Here is a 24,758-nt window from a genome sequence, read left to right as displayed (position 1 = left end):
AGGTTTTTTCTCAAGATAAAAAGACAACTTCTTAAGCAGAGAGTTGAACTGTTCTACTTCACTGGCTTCTATATGTGTTAAAGAAGTCCCCAAATATATATCTTGCTACCAGACAGAATGTTGCGTTCAGTGTGTTTGGAGTGGCTGCAGCATGACTAGGCAATCTCGCTGAAATCAGTGGAAAAAGGCAGCTTTGGGGGGCTTGCGTTTCCATTATTGATTTTTTTTTTTTCAAATTACTTGATGAAGAACTGATGTATTTTAAATATTTTAGGAAGCTTTTTTGTGTTGAAATATTAATTTTCTGTCACTAAAGGTTTAAAAGTGGGATGGCTGTTCAGAGTTTAAGCTATTCTTTCTAACCTGCACTAGCACATAACTCAGTCTTTAGAGAAACAGATGAAAAAATGAAATGTATTATTTCAGCCTTGTCATTCACGAGCTGTGTCAGGAATGAGGTATTTTGGGCTTGCATAATTTCTTACATAAATCAGTTTAGAGACAGGGGAGAAACACGCTGCAGCATTTGATGGAATAAAGATATATTACTGAGGAAAAAAATTGAATTGCCATTTTGAAAGAAACCACAACATATTCAACCAAAGCAGAAAGGGGGGAAAATAACCTCAAACTATATAGGTTTACAGCTATACCAAATGGGAAGAGATAGGTTTGTGATGTGGGCTCGTGCTCTCCTGTAACATAAAAGCTATTTATGTCCCCAAAAGGAAAGTTCCTAATATACTTTTGTATTAACATTAGTTAGAACCAATAAGCCAAAGTCTTAGCCTCACCTTGCAGAGGTACTTGGAGCTGCTGAGCCTGTGCAGCAAGAAGTGTCTGAGTGCTCTTCTATGCCTTCAGCTTGGAACATACATGCAAGTTAATCATAAATACATTGAGTAAAAAAAAAAAAGGAAAATTTGTTTGGAGTGTGTTTTTGATATTCCTCTGTGTTTTTGTCAGCATCATTCTAGCTCTAGAAGTGAAATGATGGTGACTTATCTTCATGGAGATGGGAACTGTACAATGGCACCCTTAGGATGTCTGAAGTCCTGTGTATGGACATTTTGATTTGAAAACAGAGTATCCTATTTTGATACAATTGATCCTCTAGAAATTTGGCAACAGTGTGTTTGTTCCAAAATAATTTCTTGGTGTAAGAAATGTATGTGTGCCTATCTTTGTTCTGTATTTTATTAAAGTGAGTGGAGTTTGTAATTTGAAAGTTAAGCTGTTTATAAGAGGCATTGGGCAGTGGTGGGGTGTCCAGCACTCCTTAGCTGGGCTTGACCTAAATATCTAGTTGTATAATAACAAGAACGTCTTCAAGCTTTGTATCACTAAACCTTAACGATAACCATGTCCAAAAATACAGCCGTGTGTCTGCCTTGGCACATGTGAACATTTTGCAGGTGGCTGAGAGCAACTCTAGGGATTGCCTAAAGAAAGCTGCAAATTCACCTTTTCCAGTGCGAGGTGCCTGCCTGGAGGGATGTGCAGGAGGATTTTGCTCAACTTCTCCTGCTCAAGCGGCATCCATCCTGACCATGGCATCAGTGTAGGGAGTTATAATCCTGAAGTGAAAGGGAGATCCTGCTTGGGTCAGTTTGGAAAGAGGAGGTTGACTTTTAACAGCTGAGGAGGCAATGGGATATTTCTAAAGCTGGGGGTCAATGTAGGTGTTAGCTGGCAGTGGCTGGCTGGCATGTGGAAGAGGTAATGGGGAAAGGCAAATTGCAAATATATTGGAAATCCTTTTCCCACAGCAGTTGTTTTCGGGCAGGTGGTGTGTATGTAAGCTGGCAAGTAAATAAAGCTGTCCCGGTCTTCCCATGTGGATATCTGTCCTAAGCAAACTGTCTGGTTTTTTGGACTGCAGAGGTCGTTAAAAATTTATTGGGATTTTCAGTGAAAGAGTAGATTTAAAACTTGAGTTAATGACAGGATGGTTTGATTTGATCTAATTATACACTTCCCTACATGAAGGTTTTAAAACCACAGACACTGTGAAATTTAGCCTGAGTTTTAGCTAGCCTGTTTGTCTCTCCAGTTCTCTCCATTTCAGGGAAATGGTTGAGAGGGGCATTTGGTTCTGTTGACTCAGATGTTTTAGAGTCTCTGGGCTTCAGCTGCAGTCACGCAGACCTGTGCTTGGGCACCTGGGATGAGGCTCAGGCAGTACTGCCTCAGCTGTGTTTGGGCACTGGGAACATTGGCTGCACAGAGCTGCTGGGAGGTGGGTGCAAGGATGAACCCTGAGAGCGCTCTTGGAGCAATGAGGAAAAGCAGTGACTTCAGAGATGGACAGGCATCACTGGACTGTCATGTATGACAAATACAAACAGAAAGGGACTGGGCCCAGTGCTTCTAAAGTGGGGTTTTTAAAAAAATGAATACTTTCTGAGGTACAGTTACTGCAAGCATGTTTTCTAGTATATATGGCACTAAGCCTGGCTCTTCCCACAGTCTACTAGTAAGTAGCAAAAGTGATAATGACCTTAAAAAAACTACTAAATGCCAATCTAATGTCTACTCTGGTTTTTTTTTTCAGGTTGATTTTTATTTTGCTACGTACCAGTGAGGATGACGCCAAAACATGAAAAACAGGTAAGTCATGTCTAAGCTTTAATAAAAAAGGGTTGAAGTTTGGCAGTTGTGGATTGAACTTCTTTAAGGTTCACGTGGATCAGAGAAAATTGGCTGCATTCTTCATCCTTTTAGTTGCCAGGATACAGAATATTCTGAAGTGATGCAGTGCCAGTTCCTTGTGTTAAAGTTTGATGGAAGAATCAGATATTCATTTAGAGCAAGTGACTGTGCATAAGGGGCTCAGACACAGTGACAGGAGAGAAGAACTTGTATGGAGTCTTCTTTTCATCAGTCTTTAGATATTTTCTAGGACATAATGGTTGGAGCTGGGTCTGAACTCTGATTACCAGCTGTGTGGACCACAATTATCATACTTGCCTGTTCTATTTTACTCATTCCAGTGAACACCAAAAGTTTCAACAAATTATTTTATCTCAGCTTATAGTCTCTTATCAGCCTTATTACACAGCACGTGTGGAGTGAAGATGCCAACACCCCCAGTGTGAAAAGCCCCATGTCCTTTGTGGCTGATCCTTTTACTGTCAGGCAACCTGATGGGATATGCTGTTTTTCTTGGAAGCTTTATGGAAAATGACTCTTCAGGGATTATTGACTAATCAGATGTGTAACAAGAGCACAAGGTTATCACCTGATACAGTCCTGAGCACAGAGATTTGAATTAAAATGCAGCTGGAATGATTAATGTAAATAATCAACCAATGTGAGATGGTTTTTATTCCACTTCCTTGTGTTAGATTTTTCCCTCATATTAAAAATAGATATTTCCATGTCAGATTTCCTATTTCCTAGTAGGAAAATGTTAAAGAGACTTTTCAGAAAGACAAGTTTTGTGGTCAAATTCTATATAATAAAGCTTCTGATTTACCCTTGTCTCTAAACAATCCATTGCATTTTGCAGAAATATATCCAACAAGAGAAAGGAGAGAGGGGGAAGAAAAAAAAGAGAAAAACTAAAAGAGAAGACTTCTTGTGTTTGCTTCTGCTGCCTTTTTGGTGTGTTCTTCCTTTTGAGGCAAATCCAAATGGGAATGTTTCGGTTTTCCATAGTTGTGTCTATGTGACCTCAGTGCTGCCCTTTTACTGTGCTATCAGCACTCATGTTCTTTGCACAGATCTATAACCATGAGGGAGAAGGTGTAAACGAGATTTAGGTGTCACTTTGGCCATTTTGTCAGTGATGCTAACTGCTTGGACTACTCCCAGCCTTGAGGACAAGGTAGCAAAATACCATCAGTGCCAGGCTTAAACTGGCTGTTTTAGCCAGGAATTAAAAGGCACATCCAGTCAGAGAAACTGCTCTGCAATTCCTGCTTGTTAAGTAGTTATGACTACTTTTGCTGCAGATTTGAAAATTCTTAATATTCGCGAGGATGTCCAGGCCAGCATGGCTGCTGGGACCCATATCAAAGCTATAGTATTAGCAGTTTGGACAGGAAATGTTTTGTGTTTAATTTAGCAGTTTGCAGGGAGAAGGAATAAATGGAGATGACACTTCAGTAGCTTTCTGTTGAGTCTATATTGTGCCTAGTGCAGTAGGCCTCCATGCCCAAACCTGGACACTTTGAAGTGTCAGCAGTAAATTCTGGTTTGAGAGAATTGTTGCACTGAAGTGTTACAGGACACATATCATTCTTGAATGCATGATATATATGCATGTGTTGTGCCCCTCAATTAGAAAAAGCAAAACAGCACAATCAAGCAAAAAAACCCAAACAAAACTGAAAGTATATGTAGTGTTGCATAATAACTAGATCTGCAATTCTGGAAAAACCAAGCAGCACTAGGCAGGAGAGGGAGGCACCTTGGAAAGAATTGCAGCTGGCAAACGTAAAAAGTCCCTGAAACCTTGTCTCTCTTTGGGCTGAGCTTCCCATGTTGTACAGCTGGTCTGCAATCTAGTTTTGTGACAAATAATTAAGTTAGTCTTCAAGTGGGCTGTGGGAGGAAGAGGTCAGCATCACCTCCCCCAGGTGGACAGAGGATAGATGTGTCTGTTGAGAGTATCCTAATTTTTATAGCAAAATAGGGAGGGAGTGGAGTATAAACAGAGGATGAAGGCAATTATTACCCAGAACTGCTGTAATCTTGTGATTGTTTGTGAGTAGTGAATGCAGGATGGACTGAGCATAAAACAGCAATCTCACAGAGGAATATTCTGCCAGCTGACTCTGCTTGGACCCTAACATAGCCTATATGTGAATATTGGTCTTTACAAGCCTACTTTTCTAGGGATGCAAAAGCATAAACACCTTTTCTGTGAGTGGATCGTCATTTATACTGGACAGTTAGGTCTGCTTTGATTAAATCAATACTGTTTTCCCTGAGGGATCTTGTATCCTGGAGAAGAATTAAAGGTCAAAAGATAAGGAGTAGTCTGTATGTGCAATGACGCTGTTTCAGAGCAGCAGAACCTTTGCAAGAGGAACTGGGATTAACACTTCCTAGATTCATGAGGTTTCTAGGGGAAGTAACACTAGATCTTGAGAAAGGCTGTACATTATTTTTTATTTCTAGTTGCCTAATGTTTATCTTGCTTCATTCTAAACTCAGTATTAACATTCTTTGGTAAATAAAGGGGAAAAAGGAACTTCTGCTGAAATCCTGGTGTGTTAAATCAGAGCTGACAATGACTGTATGAGGACTGCAGTTCGCTGAGGTGCTCTGCTGTCCTGCAGATCATTTTTGCTCTGGGATCAGTGCTTTACTGCTTAGACACCTGCCTGCCAGAGTGCCTACAGCAGGTCTCTTTAGTAGGTAGAGTGTGAAGGGCTTTAACTTCCTCTGTATTGAAATTCAGTGATTAGTTAAGTGTGAGTTGAAAGAGTACAAAACTTTTTGTGTAAATCTTGTGGTCTGGAATGATTTGCCAAGGTAAGCCGTAGCTAAACCACAGCATATCCAATAGCAACTTCAGTATAATAAAGGTTTGAAAGAAGTATTTTACTTCAAAGACTATTTTGATTATATACAAAGGACAGGGTTATAGAAGGTTACATGGAAATGGAGTAATTTGGGGAACCTGGTCAAAAGGAAGGTCAACAAGAAACTGATACAGCAGTAGATGAGAGGAAAGGGACTGAGATCAGGTTATAAGCAGGCTGACTGCAGTTGTGACTCCAGGGCTGCAGCAGTTGAAGGGAGGAGGAGAGCAGCATCCTGTTGGAAGCTTCGTGGCATAATTCCTCTTCTTCCTCTTGCAGGACTGATGCATTTAGTGCTCAGCAAAGAAAAGACAGTGTGTTTAGAAGTGGTTGCAGCTCTGGAGAGGAGTGGGACACAGGGAAATAGGAGTTTGGGGAAGACAAAAACTTGGGAGAACCTCAGACTGTGGATATGAAAAGATGTTACAGTGGGTATGAAAGTATGTTCTGTCTATATATGCATACCAAATATGATAGACAGTGAGGCAGGTGGAGAAAAGCAACCAAAAAAATGGTCATCTCTCCCGTGTCCAGCACATTGCTCATGATCATCTCAGGAGTGGGAATAACTTCCTCATGTCTCCCACTGGTGTTCTCGTAAAAGTAAAGGCATGACCCTCAGCTGGTGGAAATGATTACAGCTCTGTTCATTTGTTCCTCTTGTCTCACACTGGCACGGGGTTTAAAAGCTGCAGAGGAGAATTGGCCCTCCAGTGCTCTTCAGTGAGGAAAGAAGCAGCAGAGGATGTGGGAGCCTTTCAAATGGTCTTTCTTTGGCAAGGTACTCATGTTACTCCCCAAGATCGTATCCAGCAATAATGCAGATGACGCTGCTGTGACTAGGAGCTGGACTAAGTGACAGAAAACTGTGGGTTGTGTCCAGCCATCAGGCACAACCTGAAGCAGTACCACCTGGAAATCAGAGTAGTAAATAACTTAATCCAGACCTTGAATACCTCCCTGCCATGTACTGAGTGCAATGGCTGTTCAGGGAAAAATATATCTTTTCCTTTCAAGGTTGTCATTGTTCCCCTGTTGGTCCGTTGAAAGTTGCCATTGGTGACGTGTTGAAGTGTGTGGCAGGGGCAGAAGACTTGAAGAGAAAAGCTTTTATTTTGGTATCTCTGGTTTGGGCATGGGAAGACACATTTTGAGAGTTTTCTAGTTCAAGATTTCTTGATTTATGCAAATATGTACTAAAAAAGCATGTTATTTACCAGAGACACTGTCATTCCTCCCACAGCTGAATCCTGTACCTGGAGATCTTGTGCAGTGCCTTTCTCTCGGGGGGGAGTGTATCTACAGTTTAAAGTGATATGCTTTTCTTTAACTGAGTCATTGCTAAGTGATTGGCTTAGCTTTTTGGGTGAATAGCTTATGTAAGCAACTTGAGTAGGGCAGCCTGCTTGTTTGCTTTGGAATAACGGGGACTTAAGCACAGTTTTGACCTTTGTATTTGAAAGGAGTCTTTTCCATCTTAGTATGAATATACAGATTTATCAGGCTTTTTGGTTTTCGTTTTCTGTTTTTTCTAAAATACAAGTTTTGATCATTAGCTGATGATACTTGGGAACATTTAATTCTTCAGTCTCTTCTGACTCCTGTTAGGGATGACTAGTTACATTACAGTAATTCACACAGGCCTCTTTTTCTCTTTTGGAATCCCTCTAAGTTATTATATAAATGGAGAAATTACAAGGTAATAGACAAGATATGACAACTTCTACAACAAATACGCTATATCATTGTCCCCCTGAAATGGGGAATTATGCTCTACAGTGCAGCTGTGTTGCTTCCTTGGACAGGTGGATGGGCAGATTGGAACAGAAGTGCCCAGGTGCTGCATCTTCGTCGCTTTGTAAATGTTGATTACAAGTGTGGGGAAAGCCTAAAGTACCTGCATAGTTCTCCTTTACATGTGCAGCTTTGAATATTAGGTTTTTAGTTTGTAGCTACCAAGACACATCTCCCGTGCATGAAACATGTATGAGTTTTCACAGTATTACTTAATCTGAAATACTCCTTTTCAGATAGCAGTTTGGCAGGGAATTTCCCAGACACATGGTTGTAGCTCAGATGATTCATTGCTTTTTGCTTCTCCATTTATAGGGTTGCAAAATTCAATAAAACAGCAGTTTAGCTTTTAATCTGAGCACAGTAGTTTCTGGAACAGGAGAACAATCAAGAGAGTCTTTAAGTCTGCCTTTGCTTTCTGAAATTAATTGCTTGATTTTTATTATGCCCTTGCAGGAATTTGTAACTGTCTTGGTGAGAGACCCCAGGACACAGAAAGAAGACTCATGGCATTCTTACATAGACTATGAGATATTTATACACGTAAGTATAAAAATATCACCACAGATTCTTTGTGCTCTTGTTGCTGTTTCTGTCCAAGCCCGGGTTGTCTTTGGGATATTAGTGGAATTTTCTGTATACTGCTTCCGGAAGGCTGGAGGCTATTATTGTCCTTTCAGCAACTGAGATGCAGTGGAACAGGTAAGGTGAGTTGACCAATAGCCATGTAGTAGGTCTGGGAGGGTTGGAAGTTGGACCTGTTTTGTTCACATGTGCATTCCACTATGTCTTGCAACAGAGATGATTCTTAGCTTTACTTATCAGCCAGAAGACTGTCACAGTCAGTGACATCTTACTGTTATAGAACAATGTTGAGTCCAGGTATTGGTGGGAAAAATCTTTCTTTTAGAGTAATTATTTGGTTATTTGTACTTCAAATTCTCCTCAGTTCTTTTTGCCAGGTTATTTGGTTGCTGCAAGGTGGTTGTTTTCAGCATACCTTGGCATTCATATTGTGCTAGTTTACTTGTGCTTGGATGTGTCAAATAACTGCATTTGGGTTTATGATTGTAGTCCACCATATGTAATGGAAGTGCACCTAGAATTATGGTTCTTGTGTGCCTTAAATCTGTCCTATACCTAATTTTGTTTTCTTGATTGTTCTTTGGTGGATGACGTATGGAAGGTATTATCCTGATTTACCAAATCTAGATCCAGGGATGTTAACTGCAGTGTGAAATAATTTTTTTGTGAATTATATCTACTAAAGGTAAAGAATTGGAGAGCACCAAGTTACATGGTTAATGCTTGGCACAAGACCAAAAGCATTTCCTTCCTGTGTGTGGAAGAGTTAAGCATTCAGTGTAATGAAAGCAAGCAGTCAAATGATGACTTATTAAATGTCTGTGTGACAAGTACTTCTCTCCTGTGTAGCAATCAGAACTGTGAAACTTTTACATTTTGCAATTTGCTTCAAGTGCTGGTTCCAAATCAATTATATTTTTGATTTCTGGTAAATAGAAATTCTGTGGACTTGGCAGGGTGAGTGCTATATTAGTTTCACTGGCACTGGTGCCTCTGAATAGAAGTGTGTTACTGGTTTTCTCTGCAATTGCTAAGTTGGAGAGATTGCATTTAGACCCAGTGTGTCATGATTCAACCCCAGCTGGTAACTAAGCACAACACAGCTGCTTGCTCACTGCCCACCCTGCCCCACCAGCAGGATGGAGGGAAGAGAATTGGAAGGGTAAAAGAGAGAAAACTCATGGGTTGAGATAAAAGCAGTTTAATAATTTTCAATAATAATAATCATCATCATCATTATTAAAAAGGAAAACAACAAAGAAAGAGAAATAAAACCAAAGAAAGACAAGTGATGCAAATGGAAACATTTGCTCACCACCAACCAACCAATGCTCAGCCAGTCCCTGAGCACTGGCCCCAAGCCAACCTCCACCCTGGTTTATTGCTAAGCATGACACCATATGATATGGAATATGCCTTTGGTCAGTTGGGGTCAGCTGTCCCAGCTGTGTCCCCTCCAACCTCTTGTGCAACCCCAGCCTGCTCACGGATGAGGAGCAGAAAAGACCTCGGCTGTGTGCAAGCACAGCTCAGCAATAACAAAAACATCCCTGTGTTATCAGTGCTGTTTTCAGCATGGATCCAAAACACACCCCATACCAGCTACTGTGAAGAAAATTAACTCTCCAGCACTGGGCATCTGTGAAGCTGTTAAGCTCAGCTTCCTGCCATCACAATGCCAGGGCTTTTGGAGACCAACTCCCTAGGTCAGTCCTACCATCCAGACTTCTCCGTGGATTTAAGTTATTCTGTCTGCCATGCTCTTAAGCCAGCTGAGTTCCTCTTCTACCCAGCTCCTAGAGCATTTGGCTTCTTAAACTGTGAGATATCCTGGATACTCCTCTATTCCAGAAAGCTGTCATCTTTGTGCCCTCTAGAGTCTGCATCTTCTGGAGCTATGGCTCCTGACAGGCAAGGAGGGTAGGTTGGGCTGCTGGTAGTTTTCTGATAGAGTCTTGTGTGGTAGGTGGGATTTCAGCTAAATGTATACTCCATGGGAAAATTTGGCAAAAGTATTTAATTTCCACAAATTGTTTCTCTTTTGATGAATTGTCATTTTTCCAGTGAACTAAGAGTGTTCTTTGGGAATATTTCCAAATGCTGCTACTTGCAGAGAGGAGTCACATTGGTTTCTTTGGTTTGATATAAGTGAGATTGTACACTGGAAGACCTCTATGTAGCTGTTTGCAGGATTATAACTAGAATAGCTAAAGATGATCTTTTTCCCCTGCAAAGATTGACATTATCTGCTGAGACTTTTTTTCTGAGGTCTTTTTTCCTGTTAGTGTAAGTTGTACAGTAATCCAAATCGCTTCCTTTTAAAAAGGAAGCAAATGAAAAATACTTCCCTGGGAAGCAGTAGAAACTGTCACCAGTCCTGCCTGAGATAAAGCAAAGTCCTTAACATAAACTGAATTAATGTCAAGCTTTCCATTTGTGTCTTGGGCATTATTATAGAATCTCAGATGTGTTTTTAATACCATTCCTGCACTGATTCACAAAATAAAATGTTTTTTTATTTCCCAACAGACAAACAGTATGTGCTTTACAAGGAAAACATCCTGTGTTAGACGTCGCTTTAGAGAATTTGTTTGGCTTCGTCAGAGGCTTCAGAGCAATGCGGTGCTTATGTGAGCAACTTTATACATGGCTATTGCATAATCTGTCAGGCAAGGAAGGGAAGGATTGTTTCGTCTTAATTCTGAGAACCACAGAAATCAGATCTGAAAAATGTCCTGTGTTTCTTACTTGGACAAGTTCATTCTGTACAAGGCATTTTATGTGCTTTAAACCCAGAAGAATGTGGTTTGTACTGATAGCCTTTGTTTGGTGAGGTCCCCTCTAATTTGTAAGAGATTTGATCTGTGTTTTCTTTTGCTATGCACAGGTAGCAGAAATAGCAATCTAGCATAGGTGTCTGCACCTCCTCTCTGCACTTCTTGGGTCTGCTTAGGTTTTGCAAGCATCATAAGAGACCCAGCCAGACATGCATGCAGGTTTAACAACTGGACCAGAAAAATCAGATTAATTTATTTTCCCCTTTGAGGTGTGTGAGAAGCCCTCCAGTTTCTCAACCTTGTGTTCCCAAATTGATTTCAAGAGCTTCTGGAATATGACCCATGATTTTCACCAGCTTAGGGTTGGTATTTGCTTATTGCATTTTTCTCTACTGTTTCGTGTTTGGTTTTAACTGCATATTTTCTTCCTGTTAATAAAGACAGCTACCTGAACTGCCATCTAAGACACCCTTTTTCAATATGAACAATCCTCATCACGTGGACCATCGCCGTCAGGGTCTGCAAGAATTCCTGGAAAAGTAAGTACAGCCTATCCTAGAAATGTTGGAATTTTTATGAGGTCATCAATTTCTGGTTCAAAATAGCTCATCTCTGGTACTTGAGAGCCACCGTGTGGTCATCTGTATTGCTACACATTTGGTTATATTTTTTATTTGCACTGTCATATTTCATACATGTGACTTCAGCTCTATTGGTTATAAGGAAGCATCAACTGGGGCTTTTCCATTCCTTTTCATTGCATTGGTTATAAATGCAATGTTTTGGATTTAATTCACTTTGCAATTGTGTACTGAGATTGGGAGATCTTTCACTGTGATGTCTGTTTCTAGCTTTCAATAATGACCTAGATATTCTCATACAAAGATGCAGACTAGTCTCCCTCTTTATGTTCATGGAAAATCAGTGTCTTTGGTGGGCTAAACCCCTGGGAACCTGGAAAAATTCTCAAGTGAGATCTCCTAACACAGAACTTTTCCATAATGCAAATTACTTTGTTTACCAGTCCCACTAATATAAGCAACCTCTAGCAGCTGTGAGGTATAGCTATATTTTCTATATTTTCAGTATAGCTGCAATCTGTCTAAAATCATTCATCAGGCTTAGCTGGAGCCTGACCTGTGTTACAAGGCAGTACTGTGAGTTTCAGTACTGCATCCTTCAGTCCCACTGCTGTAACCACTTCACTTTCTGCAGTGGCAGAGACCCTGTTGGTGTAATTTTCTGGTTTTTCTCTGCCGTTCTTGTAGTGCCCTGGCACTGCTGGAATGAGAGCAGGCTGCTCACAGCTGCTGGGGCAGGAACTGTGCATACATCTGCAGGCTGTCTCGCTGCTGCTCGGGGTAAGGGCATGGTGGAACACTGCAAGTAGAGACTATTCATCTTCTTTCCAGTCAGTGTGTTATAAGCCTCCCTAACAGATTACAAATCATTGGTCCTGAGCTACATTTGTTAGGCTTAACAGCTGAAGGCAGGGAGAGCTAACTGCTGCAGGAATTGTATTCTGTATACAGTTATATAGGATCTGTGGCCAAAAGGTCAGCCAATAAATACTGGTTGAAGGCATGTGAGACAGGGAAGGGAAAGCAGAAAATGATCAGAGGTTTTTTTCTGCATCTCAGGAAAGCAAAACAGTGAAATGGAATGACTGTGCTCATAGAAGCATAATAATGATGATGCAAAGGGTGTGGTAGCTCAAGTTCCAGGGTCTGAGCAGGTCTAGCTTAGCTGTTTTGCCCCATGGAGTAGTGCATTTCAAAAAACACTCTCATTTTAAAATAGCGAAGAGGCCAGTCTGGTAACAAGGTACAGTATATCAGCATCAGAAATGTTCAAAACCACTGTCAGTGCTTTAAAAGGCAAAACAGAGAGGTAGAGTCTCTTAAAACACATCATCATGCTCCAATTTTGTGGATGTCTGCAGTTTAAGTGGGTACTGGCAGCAGAAAACAACAACATATGGAGCATTTCACTTTGCTGCTGTTAGTCCAGGACTGGGAAAAGAGGCAAACTCAGTTGTCAAGTAAGGATTTAAATGTTTGAATGTGACTACTAGAAAGGTATCAGCTTTCTCTCAGCCCTGGGGAATAACTGGAAGGAATTTTCAGAGGCTGTGTTGTGGTGAATTGGCCTGGCACCTTACATGCTGTACCGTTGCCCTCTGCTGGCTGGCACCTGCGTGCTGCTGCTCTTCACAGGAAGCATCTTTCCAGTGGCTCAGCCGTGCTGCCATGATGCTTCCCCCCCGCCCCCATTTTATGACTGAATCAAAGGATGATTCTTTCTCTGAAATTGAATTTGTGGGACTCCTTAAGAAGTGTGTGTATATATATAATATATAGGTATAATATACACATATATTTTGTAGATGTGTATGTTCTATATTTATAATATGCATATATGTATAATATACATATATTATGCATATATATATCTATATATGTATATGCACTTGACTTTACTGAAGCTGTGGGTCTGGATGCTGCACGTTCTGTGGTGTGGCCATGCCAGGTGAAGCAGAACCTCTCTGATGTGTTGGAAAGGCGGTGTAACCCGAAACTGCAAAGCTGAAAGCTCCATTCACCCCAGCAGTCACTGTGCACAAGCTCACAGTCCCACCAGTGTTTCTTTGTGGCAGCAGGAAGAAATGGGATTCGAGCCTATGTGGACCTGTCAAGGGAGACGTTTGCAGGTAACAGTTTTAAATGCCCGCATGCGATGCAGGAATCCCAGCTCGTGTCTGCACTAGGTGCCTTCTGATGTTATCAGGATCCAAGCCATCTCTGAAAAGGGGGGTTAGATCTTTCAAAGTCTTGGTTTGTGCCCCGTGCCTGTTGCTGCATGAGCAGGTTGCTGTAGTATCTACCCATGCAGGAGCCATGTGCCTGAGGAGCAAGGATCGAGCAGCTGGAGGCTCTCTAGTACTCAGCTTCTGGCCCTGGGAACACCTCCATATTGCCTGTATGTGGATGGCTACAGAGTTCTCTTGTCCTCCTTGGCTTCTCACTCCAGGACAAGTTAGCAAAGGGCAAGGTGCATACTTAGAGCCTTTGTGAAATCTCTCTGTGCTGAGCACAGTAGCATAAGAATTGGGCCAACAGCTGGAAACTTAAGCAAAGCACTAGATTTTGGTGAAATCTGGAAACAGGTGTCCCATTTAGATTTGGTTTTGCTGCACAAATGCAGGGTAAGACCTACTTGTCTTACAGGTTATTATCTCTGAGTGATGAAGAGCTGTAAGGCTCACTTCTTGTCTGGCATAATTTAATATTTCAAGAGGCCATTTGCATTAACGGAAGTCAGCTAGCCCCTTTTCAATTATGAATTACTCAGTAAGAATAAGGAAAATTATGTGTTTTTCCTGGTAACTATCCTCATACTTCAAGGATGCCTGTAAATTCACAGGAAAAGCTTATTCTTAACTTAGAGGTCAATATTTAAACACTATCTTGTGATACTAGGTTCTGTAAGATCCTCTTTGCTTTCATCCCTTTGTAGCTGTACAGGTTTAACTTTGGGATTTAGATTACCCCCACAGAAGATCATTTGGATTTGCTTATGAGAAAACTAATTAACAAAGATATTTTGAATGAAGTTGGGTTCAATCACTGACTTTATTTTTTTTTAATTGAATAAAGTTGGATCTCAAAAAATTAAGTGATTTAGGAAAAAGGAGTACTCTTCCATTAGTTTTCAGACATGCAGTTGGGGTGGAAGACATAGCAGGAGTTTTGAGAAAGGAAGTGCTTGGATCCACAGGAGATAAAGGACATCCACAGTGTTGGTGGTCCAGAGGGCCATGCATTGGGCTTGCTTGGTGCTGGATTGAGCAAGCCACTCAAAATTTGGCTGCCTAAGGCAGAGCTATTCCCTGAAGGTGGCTGGTGTTTTGCCCTTTTCTTCCCACCTCCCTGCCTTCCCCACTGCAATCCCACAAGCAGAAGCTGGTACAGGATCAGAGGTTTCTTTTGGAGTTGTCTCCACTGGGTGCTCTCTCAGGGATGTGGGAAGTGGGAGGCTGGCTCCAAAAGGGATGGATGCCAGCTTGCTCCTACCAGGGGCTCAGGCAGGAGTGTCAGCAGCTGTGGGGCAGGTGGATCTCCTTTGGCAAGTGGTGGTTGCCTCTTTCCAGTGGAGCCTTGCTAGTATTTCCTATCTGGTGAGTGAATAATGTCTAGCAGGCATGTGTCACTTAATCTTTTCCTAAACACACACATTATCAGATACCCAACAGTTGCTTCGCAGTTGCTCGATATCAGTAACATTTCCTCCCTTATAAAAAATGAAGGAGGAAGCAGAGTCGGCTTTTTTCTAAGTGGGAGCTGGGGCTTTGTTTGGTGTGGGCTGGGGCTGAGGGGCTGGATGCTCAACAGAGGGCACCACAGCACAGGCCGTCATCCCTTGCCTCTCAGCTCCTTGGTTTTTAACCCTGCTCTCGTGATATGATGTAAATGGGCAGAGTAAATTTGTCGAAAACAAAACCAGAGTGTTAACCTTCCACACACATGCAAGCATGCATCTGTCATTGTATTAGGTTACAGGAGATACAGGAAATCTTTAGTTAGGATTAAGTTGTACTGTTCAGCCATATGTTGTTCTCCTCCAGCAGAACAGTGTATAATATACCTAATAAAATCATGTTGAAGAAAACCAGATTTTGGACCTTATCCAAATAAGACAAAACACATGTTTTGTCTTTTGTAAATATTTTTGCCATAACACAGGGAAAGAGAAATATTCCTTGTATAGTATCCAGCATTTCCTCAAAAATGACATTATTTCTTCTGGTTGTGAAGTGGTGTTTTTCGGCCCTGCTTCCTTAAAGGTCTAGAGATCATGAGCATTTACTGAAAGCTTACAAACAAAGATTCACATGACTGTGAATAAAAAATGATTTTATTATCTCTAATTCTAATGTAGACCCTTATCCTGCAGCCCCCTTAATCACATAAGCAGTCATTATGCATGTGAGCAATCTGGCCAAGAGGAGTGAGATCTCTGACAAGTAATGACTACTGATGGGATCAAGACTTGCAGGATTTAGCCTTTCGTTCTTATTCCAGGCTTGCATAGAAGGTCTGTTGTTCTCCTAAATATGCTCAGTCAGTTCATAGGAATTATTACCGTGAGCCGTGACTCCTCCATTAGCGCAACGGCAGCGAGTGCTGATTTACATCACTGTAACCATAGCCTTGTGCTGACACCGGCTGCAGTAAAAGTGTTGAAGAAGCACTGGGAGTGCTACTGGTCATGTTGAGACTGCGCACGCGTTCAGCCTCTGTGAAGACATCCCAGCATTAATATTATGATGCTCCTCCCTTCCTCTTGCCTTTTTAATTTGTTAGGTAGTGGTTTGTAATTTTGATTTTTAAAGTCCTTGGAGCCAAATCTGTTTTTCAGATGTACAGCCCTTCACACAGTGAGTCCCCAGGACAGTGAAAGCCCCAGAGTGCAACTACTATACCAGCACTTAATGCTACTAGTACCATCTGGTGACAAATATATGGTTATTTCCTTGAAGAAGGAATATTTTGAACAGGAAAGCATAACATTTATGGGCAGCACAGAATTTATTTTTCATTTTCATTGCTTGGAGAATGCAATTAAAAAGCAGTCTAACCTGTTGGTTCAGATGGGGTGGGAAAAGCAGGAGTTATTTTTTAATTAAGAGAAAAAAGAAATGCTTCAAGAGTACATCCAGGTGAGAGATGTTCATATATTTGCTTTCAGTATGGTTTTAAAAGATTTACAAAATGCATTGAGTGTTTGGTCACATTGTGAACACACACACACACATACACACATATATATATGTATGTACCCCCCCCCACACACACATATATATATGAGTGTGTGTGTGCTTAGCTTTATAAAGATCTTTCCATTTCTTCGCCTTGGTTTCTCTACACTCCCTTCGCCTCCAGATGGCACTATGAAGCAGAAAAGAAAATTACTGTGAAATAATGAGTCCAATGTAAAGTAAAATTGGAAATTGAATTATAACTGCAGAAAAAGGAAAGTAGCCTTGAGGTCCTGATCAGTCTGTACTCTTATCACTTTTGTTTGCTGTTCCATATGTTAGGTTACTGCTGAGTTAATAACAGTGCTTTAGCAGTTCAAGGCTTAGCAGAATTGTACTGGACATGAAATAAAGCTAAAATGAATTTGTGTCCAATATCATTGACATTAGTGCTCATTACTTCTCTGGTGTAATGCCTCAAACCATCTTAAATCAATTTTAAAGATTAGCCGTTATTTTATAAAGAAAATAAAATACATTTCAAACAGCAACAGAGCTGTAAGTGTAGTGTAATCTCATGAACAGTTAGTTACTTGTGTTTCTGCTGGTTGGCAGGAAACTTTTGAAGGTACGGCAAGAGGAAAATCTGTGAAACTAAATGCCATCCACAGAATTTAATGACTTCGCTTTTTGCTTGGTTACTTGGTATTAGACACGCAAATGTTAGAATTGCAGAAATGTGCATCCCCTCATGGTGCCTGTGAGAAACAGTAACAGTAGTTACTCTACAGTCAACTCCAGCATGTTATTTTTCTTTTCTTTTTCTTTTTTCTTTTTTTTTTCTTTCTTTTTGAGGGGAAAGGAAGAGGAAGGAGGATATTTATTCCCCCAATTGCATAAACTGTAAAAGTGGATTTATTGTCTGGAATGATACTTTTACTTTTTGTTGCAATGTTTGTCTTTGTTTGGAATGTGTGTTTATCAAGAGTCAAGGCTGAAATCCTCTTTTAGTGGCTGCTGAATGATGGCTTTTCAAACTGTAATCATGAAGCTGTTGCTGTCAAGGTGTGTGGACCTCTAAATTCTGTGTTTTGAATCATTTTTACACAGCATTTGCTGGCTTCTAGGCTACAAAGTTTTTCTGTGTATTAATACACTACACGCCTTGATTTTTACACATGTCTATTTGCTGTGTTTGTTTTTAAGTAAAATTGTGAGAATTTAGATGGGATTAAAAAGTCTTTCTCCAGGTACGAGTGTGTGCTTATTTTGAACTTCAGCAAAATCTGGTCTTTCTGAGACTGAATTTCAGTAGTACCTGGGTAGATCATTAGGGTCATTGCAGACATTTCCTCACTGGAAGGTGTAAGAGTTTGAGTTATTTGTTTGAGACTGCGTGTGTGTGTGTTTACCTAGGCCAGTGAAATGTGCGTGTGTGCAAGTATCTCGTGTTTTCAAGTAGATACCTCTTATTGCTTATTTTTAATTTGACAGATTTTATAGGCTTGAATGAAGCCAAAAAATCCTTTTGTGTGTTTATTAAACATTATTGTAATGTTGGCCACTTTAAAGAACAGTTTTCAGAACGTATTTGTGTTTTAAAACATTACAGTCCAAACACACCATTAATCTTATTCAAGCAAAGGAACTAATCAGTTATACTTTTTATTTTAGTCAGAGTACCTTTAAAATGCAATATTTCTTTCTGCTCTTACTAGTTCTTACATTAATATAATCTCTTGTTTCCTGTTGCATAGTAATATTTTTTTGGTGAAAATGGGTAGAAATAGGTAAATATTGACTGACTCTTAATAGTTTTGAGTTGTTTAAAGATATTTTAATAATTTTCTTTGGTATGGTCATAGGCTCTGATGTCTTTATTACATGAATAAAATTACATGCACATATAAAAGAAGTCTCTTGTTAATCATTCTAGGATTTACATATTAAAGAATTCCTTCTGTAAAGAAATGTTGAAGAAGAGTTGCATATCATTTTTTTTTTTCAAAATAGTGATCATGATCCTCAATTCTGAGGCTTTGAAAAAGTAACTCTGCAACTTTCTGTGTTACTGGAATGGATTGTATTTTGTTTACTCTCATGTGTGTTAAGTAAATACACTGTGCTAAATTTATTTGGAGACTTAAAATATATATGAACCAAATATTAAAATGGACTTTTTAAAATAATAGCTGGAATGAAATAAAATTTAAGAGTCCCTGAAAACTGTTTGCAAGTAAACTGAAATCGATATTCAGTATTAACATTTTCATTCTAGCTTAAATATATGCATATTTGTAACAGAGTAAATAATTTTGTCTAATGTTGGCTCTATTGTTTACAGGTATGCCAAAGTCTTGATGTTGCACGTGTATGAAATCTGTTCTGTCTACACACTGTCTCTGTACATACTTCTTTATTCCACCAAACAAATTGATGACTTGTAATTTTTATAAAAGTTTAGCTATTAAAAGAAAAACAAAAAAAACAAACAAAAAAGACCAAGTTTTTGTAAGAGTATATGCCTCCAACTGCCTAAAATTCATTAATTGATCCATGTGGTAATAACAGATGGTTAAATGGAAGAAATGTCCTTGAAGTTATTCTAATAGCAGATGTGCCTAACTATTAGCTTCGTGTTTTTACTCACCTAAAATTCCAAATAATGCAATAAGAAAGTAACACGCACCTAATCATTTTAATATGTTCGTTACCTTCTGTTACTGATTTAGGATTCATCTGAAAACTTAAAAGCAGGACATAATTTAGAATTCGTTCTGAGAAAACAGTTTAGAATATATGTGTCTGTGCGCAGCTTATATATAAACATTTGCCTTTTTTTCTTTTTCCAGGATCCTACAAGACGCATTATTGCTTTCAGACAGTAGACTTCACCTCTTCTTACAGACTCAGCTTAGCCCAGAAGATATGGAGGCTTGTGTGTCTGGACAGACCAAATATTCTGTTGCTGATGCGATTCACGAGTTCGCCTCTTTGAACAGACGTTTTCCTATAGAAGATGAAGAGAGAAAAAAAGGAAAAAATGATGCAGACTCTGATTCAGAGAGGTGATTTCTGTATTTCCTTACTTTCTGAGGTTATATATCCATACGTACACACGCGCATGCTTCACTTTTTTTGTTGATGTAATACTAAGATAATGAAAAAATTAATTGACTGAGATTTTATTGAGCTGTGACAGCTCATCATAGAAGTCTTCACACACACCTCCACACTGAATTAATGAATGCAGTAGAAATTCAATTATCTGCATTCTGATTATGTGAATTTCATTTAGTCAGACTTGAATTATTCGCGTTTAAATTATCTTGCTAAAAAAATATCCAACTGCACTCCAAATGGCTAATTAAAAGTCCAAATTTCCTGTCTCTCTTTGTGACTGGAGATAATTAAAGTTCTCCTCTGTTACTCAGGCTTTGAGTGTGTTGTGAAAACCAATTTCCTCCTTTTATTTTTTTTTTTTCTCCCCCCCTCTCCCCTTTTCTGCAGTTCATCCTCCGGGCTCCGACCTAGTGATGACAGCATTTCATGTGGATGTAAAGCAAGCCCAGCTTCTGAAGAATCATGAAAAATCATTCCTCTGTTACTATCTTAAGGACAGTACAAAGCAGTTCCTGCTCTGTTTACTGGTTACGTGTGCCACATAAGCAGGGCTGTCTGGTAACGCGTACCTAAAAGACCCATCATCAATACAACCATATGTCCTTACAAAATAGTCAGAACAGACCTCGATACTATCTTTTTGTTGGTTTTTTTTTTTTCTAATGTGTCTTGATTCAGGTCTACATGTTACCTGTTTATGTTTTTGTGACTATTAAAATCTCAGTTATTGGGTAAGTCCTTTTCTGGCATACGTGGCAATTAAAATATTTCCCTCAGTGAGTGCATGTCTTGGATCAGAAAAATAAAGATAACTTAATTCCTCATCTTAAAAGTTGGTATATCGTATTAAACATATTCAAAGCATCTTTTTGTAATTTGCAGCAGAGAAGTTTCATCTTTAGAAGTCATTTAACACTGGTGATGAAATTACACACCCCACCAAGGTACTCACTTTTTAAAGTAGCTCAGCAACATCAGCAAAACAACATTCATACAAACTATATGCTGCTGACAATTTGAGATATAAATAAATACATGTTTCCATGGTCTTTCTGTAGTGTTTACAGAAAGCCTGGTTTTATCATGCGCGAGTACTGAAGGCAAAAATTTTCGAGTATGGTTGCTTAGAAGTTTAGAAATATAAATAAAAATTACATAATTTCTAGGCTTGATGGAGGTTCTCAGTTCCCAGGGAATTATGGATACTCATTCGCAGTGAAAATCCTGGCTAAGGCTCCTTGAAACTGATGGCTGAATTTTGCAATGACCTTGCTAAGGCCGGGATTTCACCCAACATGTTTTACTTTTGGCACTTATATTTGAAGATGCTGGGAGAGATGTTTTAGTTTAGCAGCTGAAATGGAGAGGTGATGATAATCACATAGCTATAACACGCTGTACGGATGTTGTCCTCTCCACTCTTTGGGAGTAACAGGAGCTGCTTATTTCATTGTGGCTGTAGTTAACACGTTGGAATATTGACTTTTTCACAAACAAAAGGCAGGCTTAAACACAACTTCGTAACCACCAACACTTATTTTGATTAAATGTCAGTTTTGCTCTTTATTGTTCACAGCAGCTGCGTAGTGTCTTGTCCCAGATTCTGTCAAAGGAGTATGTTTCACTGTGGTGTTGTATTTATATTTGACATTTAACTGCTATTAAAAAGAGCTAGGGGGTCTGATCACCCTAGCAAAGCTTCCATTAACTTCAGTGCTGTAGTTACCGGCCTAGAAATGAATATAAATACATGCTTGCTTTTTTTTTTTTTTTCTTGGTAAGAATTATGTGGTTACTTTCAAAGAAGGAACATTTTAAACCTGTGAATTACAGAAACAATGGATTATTAAATGGCCAGCTAATAAGGGCTAGCATAGACATGTGTGGGCATGCTTTTTTAAAGCATCCAGATGGGAATCTGTGTAATTTTAGAACCATGTTTTAATAGCCTTGAGAATAACATCTCTTAGGTAACTGCTTTAAGCCACTGTATTTTGTTGATGGCAGCACTTTTTAAAGACAAATATCCATGTTTCTTTTCCTTTGGTCTTACTGATTTGCACAAATGTATCTATTCACTTTCTCAGCTTGTGTGTGAGTTAGCAGCAATGTTATTTTAATCTAAAAGTGATAACATTTAATTAAAGCAACAAGTTATCATAAAAAAGTAGCTAAAAAATAGCTGTTATTGCCAGGCACAGATTTTGATTTCTTGACTTCTCTTCTTTTTTTTTTCTTAAATAAGTTGGCACATTACAAGAAAAATTGTTTAGCAAATTTATTTAAAAAGTGGGAAGGATATAAAAACAAAAACTGGAATAATGTCTGAGAAGGATACTAATGTTTTTATTTAACACAGTGTGGTTTTTTCTTTTGTTTTAAAAGACTGAGCTAAACTGTTGAAGCACTTTACAGTTCTGGCCTCCTAGGACATCTTCAAGATCTGCAAAAAATTACAGAAACACAAGGTTTGGATAGCCTTTGTGGTGGTTTTTTGATTTTTTTAATTCTAGGAGCTTATCTGTAGGCCAGTGAGTGTTTTTCAAATGAAGATGTTTCTGAAATAAATATTTGTTTTCTAATAGCTCTATTGTTGTTCTGTTATTTTCTCGTCACTCTGTTAAAAAATTTTAAGACTACTGTAACAGAACTTTCTTCTCTGCTTTGACAGAGATTTGTTTAAATATTTATCTTTTGAATGTTGCTTGTGTAGCTAGTATTACTGGAATTTTTTGTATGAAAGGGTGAGGAAAAGTATTCCATGCTCTCTAGTATGTCCACTTTCTGTATCAGCTGTATGTAATGGCATATAAATGCTTTAAGACATTTTGTTTTATTTGGAACATTAAATATAACTATTACAAATTTAAATGTTAAAAAAAAGATTTTTAATGTCCTTTGTGACCTCAGTGATTTGGTGATTTCTCAACACTGGCATGCAGTTTGATCAGTTGATCACTGGTATTTTGATTCTCATTTTTTAGTTTTAAATAATGCTGACATTTCCTGTTAGTTTGTTTTATTTTTTTTTTAACAGGCTAATATCTAATTTATAAATTAGAAATAGTAATCAGATTACATTCTGTCTAATTGCAGTATTTCTGCCCTCAAAAGCTGTGCTTTATCTTTTGCTTAGAACTTTATATCCTCATTTTTATGATGATTTCCTAAAAGCTTTTAAGTAATTAAATAAAACAAGTTACTGCTTTCTAGCTCATGTTTAAACCTGACAGTGAGCTTTCCTTTATTTCAATATCAATATCCTAATCACCTTATGACTTATCATGTGTGATTTACTCTTCAATTATTTTTGTAATATGTACATATATACACACATATGTAAATACACTATATATATATACAGTGTGTATATATGTGTGTGTGGAGAGAGAGAGAGATACACACACTGTGTATATACACACACCCACACTGTTGTGCTTGGGTTTTCACTTCATTTTGATTTTTACAAAAAGAACAGCAAAAAAACACCAGAAAGATGAGAAAGATGGTGTATTGGGAATGAAATATGTTTAAGTAGCAATGCAGATCTATAGCATTGAGGAAAAATTATACTCAAAATGCCTCACTGCAAACTTCAGTGTCCAGGTCTTTTTTTGACATGTGATATACCGATATTTTTTTTTTTCTCCAGAGGAATATTTAAATTTTTATAATTATTATGAATTATTAAAACACAGTGTTTGTGACTCGCTCTGTTGTAAATTACATAGTGCAGATAAAGTCAAAAGAATAAACCTTCCATGTTCCTGTGTCGTCTCCCTGTAATTGCAGGACTAGGCACAGGACGAAGGACGGGACTTTACCCTTCTTCTCTAGCTTTTACAGTGTTGCAAAAATGTAAATAATGATTTCCAGTCTCAGACTGATTCTTTTCACGAAAGGCCTAAACGCTTTAGGAAAGACACCACTCTTCTCTTCTTCGGCGTTAAAAATGCTGTATAACTGTTTAGCTCGCTTCTTTGCCTTCTGGAACAAAACCTCCTTAGAAATTAATTCAAGTGGCCTTGTAAAACAGAAATCGAACTCTCGCCTTTGAGCTCGAATCCCGCGGGTTTGACTTGGAGGCGCCCATAGCATCCGTACCGGCGGGGATGGGAGCGGCAGCGCCGGCTGCCCGCGGGGCTCTGCCGCCGGTGCGAGCGACGAGCGCGGGGCAGGACTTAAAAAAAGGAGGGAGGGGGGAAAAAAAAACAACCAACAGGGGAAAAAAAGGGAAAAGGCAGGCAGGCAGCATCCCAGACCGCGCTCCCCGCTGCGCCCCGGCCCGGCCCTTTCCTCGCGCCCTGCCACTGCCCTGCCTTGCCCGGGGGACGCGGAGCGGGGCGAGAAGCCTTACCTGGGCCGCCGCGCTGTCCGCCCCGCTCCGCCCCGCGCCCGCCCGGGCCGGGAAGCGGGCCTCCCAGCCTCCATCCGGTAACTCCTGGCAACGCAGCCATGGCAACGGCGGGGGCGCGAGGGCCCCGCGGAAGGAGGGCGGCACCAGCCCGCCCGCTCCCCCGCCGCCGCCCGCACGGCCACCAGGGGGCGCTGTGCGCCAGCGGGAGCGCGCCGGCGGGCCCGGGCCGGGCGGGGCCCGCGCTGCGTGCGCGCTCGCGTGCGCGCTCCGTGCCCGCGGCCCCCCTCCGCGGGGCGACCGAGCCTTTTTCCTTTATTTCTAGATTTTTATGCTCCCCATCAGCCCCCCGCCCCTGAGCCCCTCCCGCAGCCGCGCAGCTCCGCTATCGGGCGAAACAAGGGAGGTGCCCACCGCGCTGGGGATGGGGCGCAGCCGGGGTAGGGAGGGGCTGCACCTGCCCCCCACGGCTCTGCTGTGTTTTTAAAATATATTTTACGTGTTGTTTATTTATTTATATTTTTATACAAAAGCAATTAGGGCGCAGCGCAGAGCAAAGGCGAGACATTTGCCAGCCCCGGTGGCAGGCAGGCGGCTCTTAAATGGAGGCCTTTCTGCGGAACAGCAAGAGCCAAAAGGCCTTGTGTCACCCAGTTATGTAAGACACAATCTCTCCTGAAAATGCACAATGAATCGGGAAGGATTTATGTAATTAATTGACCAGTCTTAACCTGTTATCGTGATGTAAGGAATTTGGAACTCATTAATTTGGGCCCTGACAGATTTCATATTAGAGCTGGCAAATATGGATTGAGCCTCTTATTCTTGTAGCA

The 24,758-nt window shown here is 40.1% G+C and overlaps 1 protein-coding gene across 3 annotated transcripts in view; it reads left to right on the top strand.

Annotated features, from left to right (window-relative positions):
* The window catches only part of SNX10 (sorting nexin 10), a 36,986-nt gene extending 14,202 nt beyond the window's left edge, over positions 1-22,784 (top strand). The window contains exons 2-8 of one of the 3 annotated variants that reach the window (XM_018075769.2): positions 2,555-2,610; positions 7,785-7,871; positions 10,443-10,543; positions 11,131-11,229; positions 13,350-13,400; positions 19,301-19,516; positions 19,959-22,784. In XM_018075769.2, coding sequence (XP_017931258.1) covers positions 2,587-2,610; positions 7,785-7,871; positions 10,443-10,543; positions 11,131-11,229; positions 13,350-13,400; positions 19,301-19,516; positions 19,959-20,037 — 657 coding nt within the window. In that variant the 5' untranslated portion in view covers positions 2,555-2,586 and the 3' untranslated portion in view covers positions 20,038-22,784. Of the gene's footprint in view, positions 1-2,554; positions 2,611-7,784; positions 7,872-10,442; positions 10,544-11,130; positions 11,230-13,346; positions 13,401-19,300; positions 19,517-19,958 lie in introns of all 3 variants that reach the window. The other 2 variants (XM_018075768.2, XM_008920398.3) reach the window with 2 other exon arrangements.
* The last annotated feature ends 1,974 nt before the right edge of the window (positions 22,785-24,758 follow it).

This window comes from Manacus vitellinus, unplaced genomic scaffold (assembly GCF_001715985.3).
Source record: "Manacus vitellinus isolate BGI_N305 unplaced genomic scaffold, ASM171598v3 scaffold_3_pilon, whole genome shotgun sequence".
NCBI classification, from domain to species: Eukaryota; Metazoa; Chordata; class Aves; order Passeriformes; family Pipridae; genus Manacus; species Manacus vitellinus.
The sequence above is the reverse complement of the archived record's forward strand: the minus strand, read 5'-3'. Positions and strand labels throughout refer to the sequence as shown.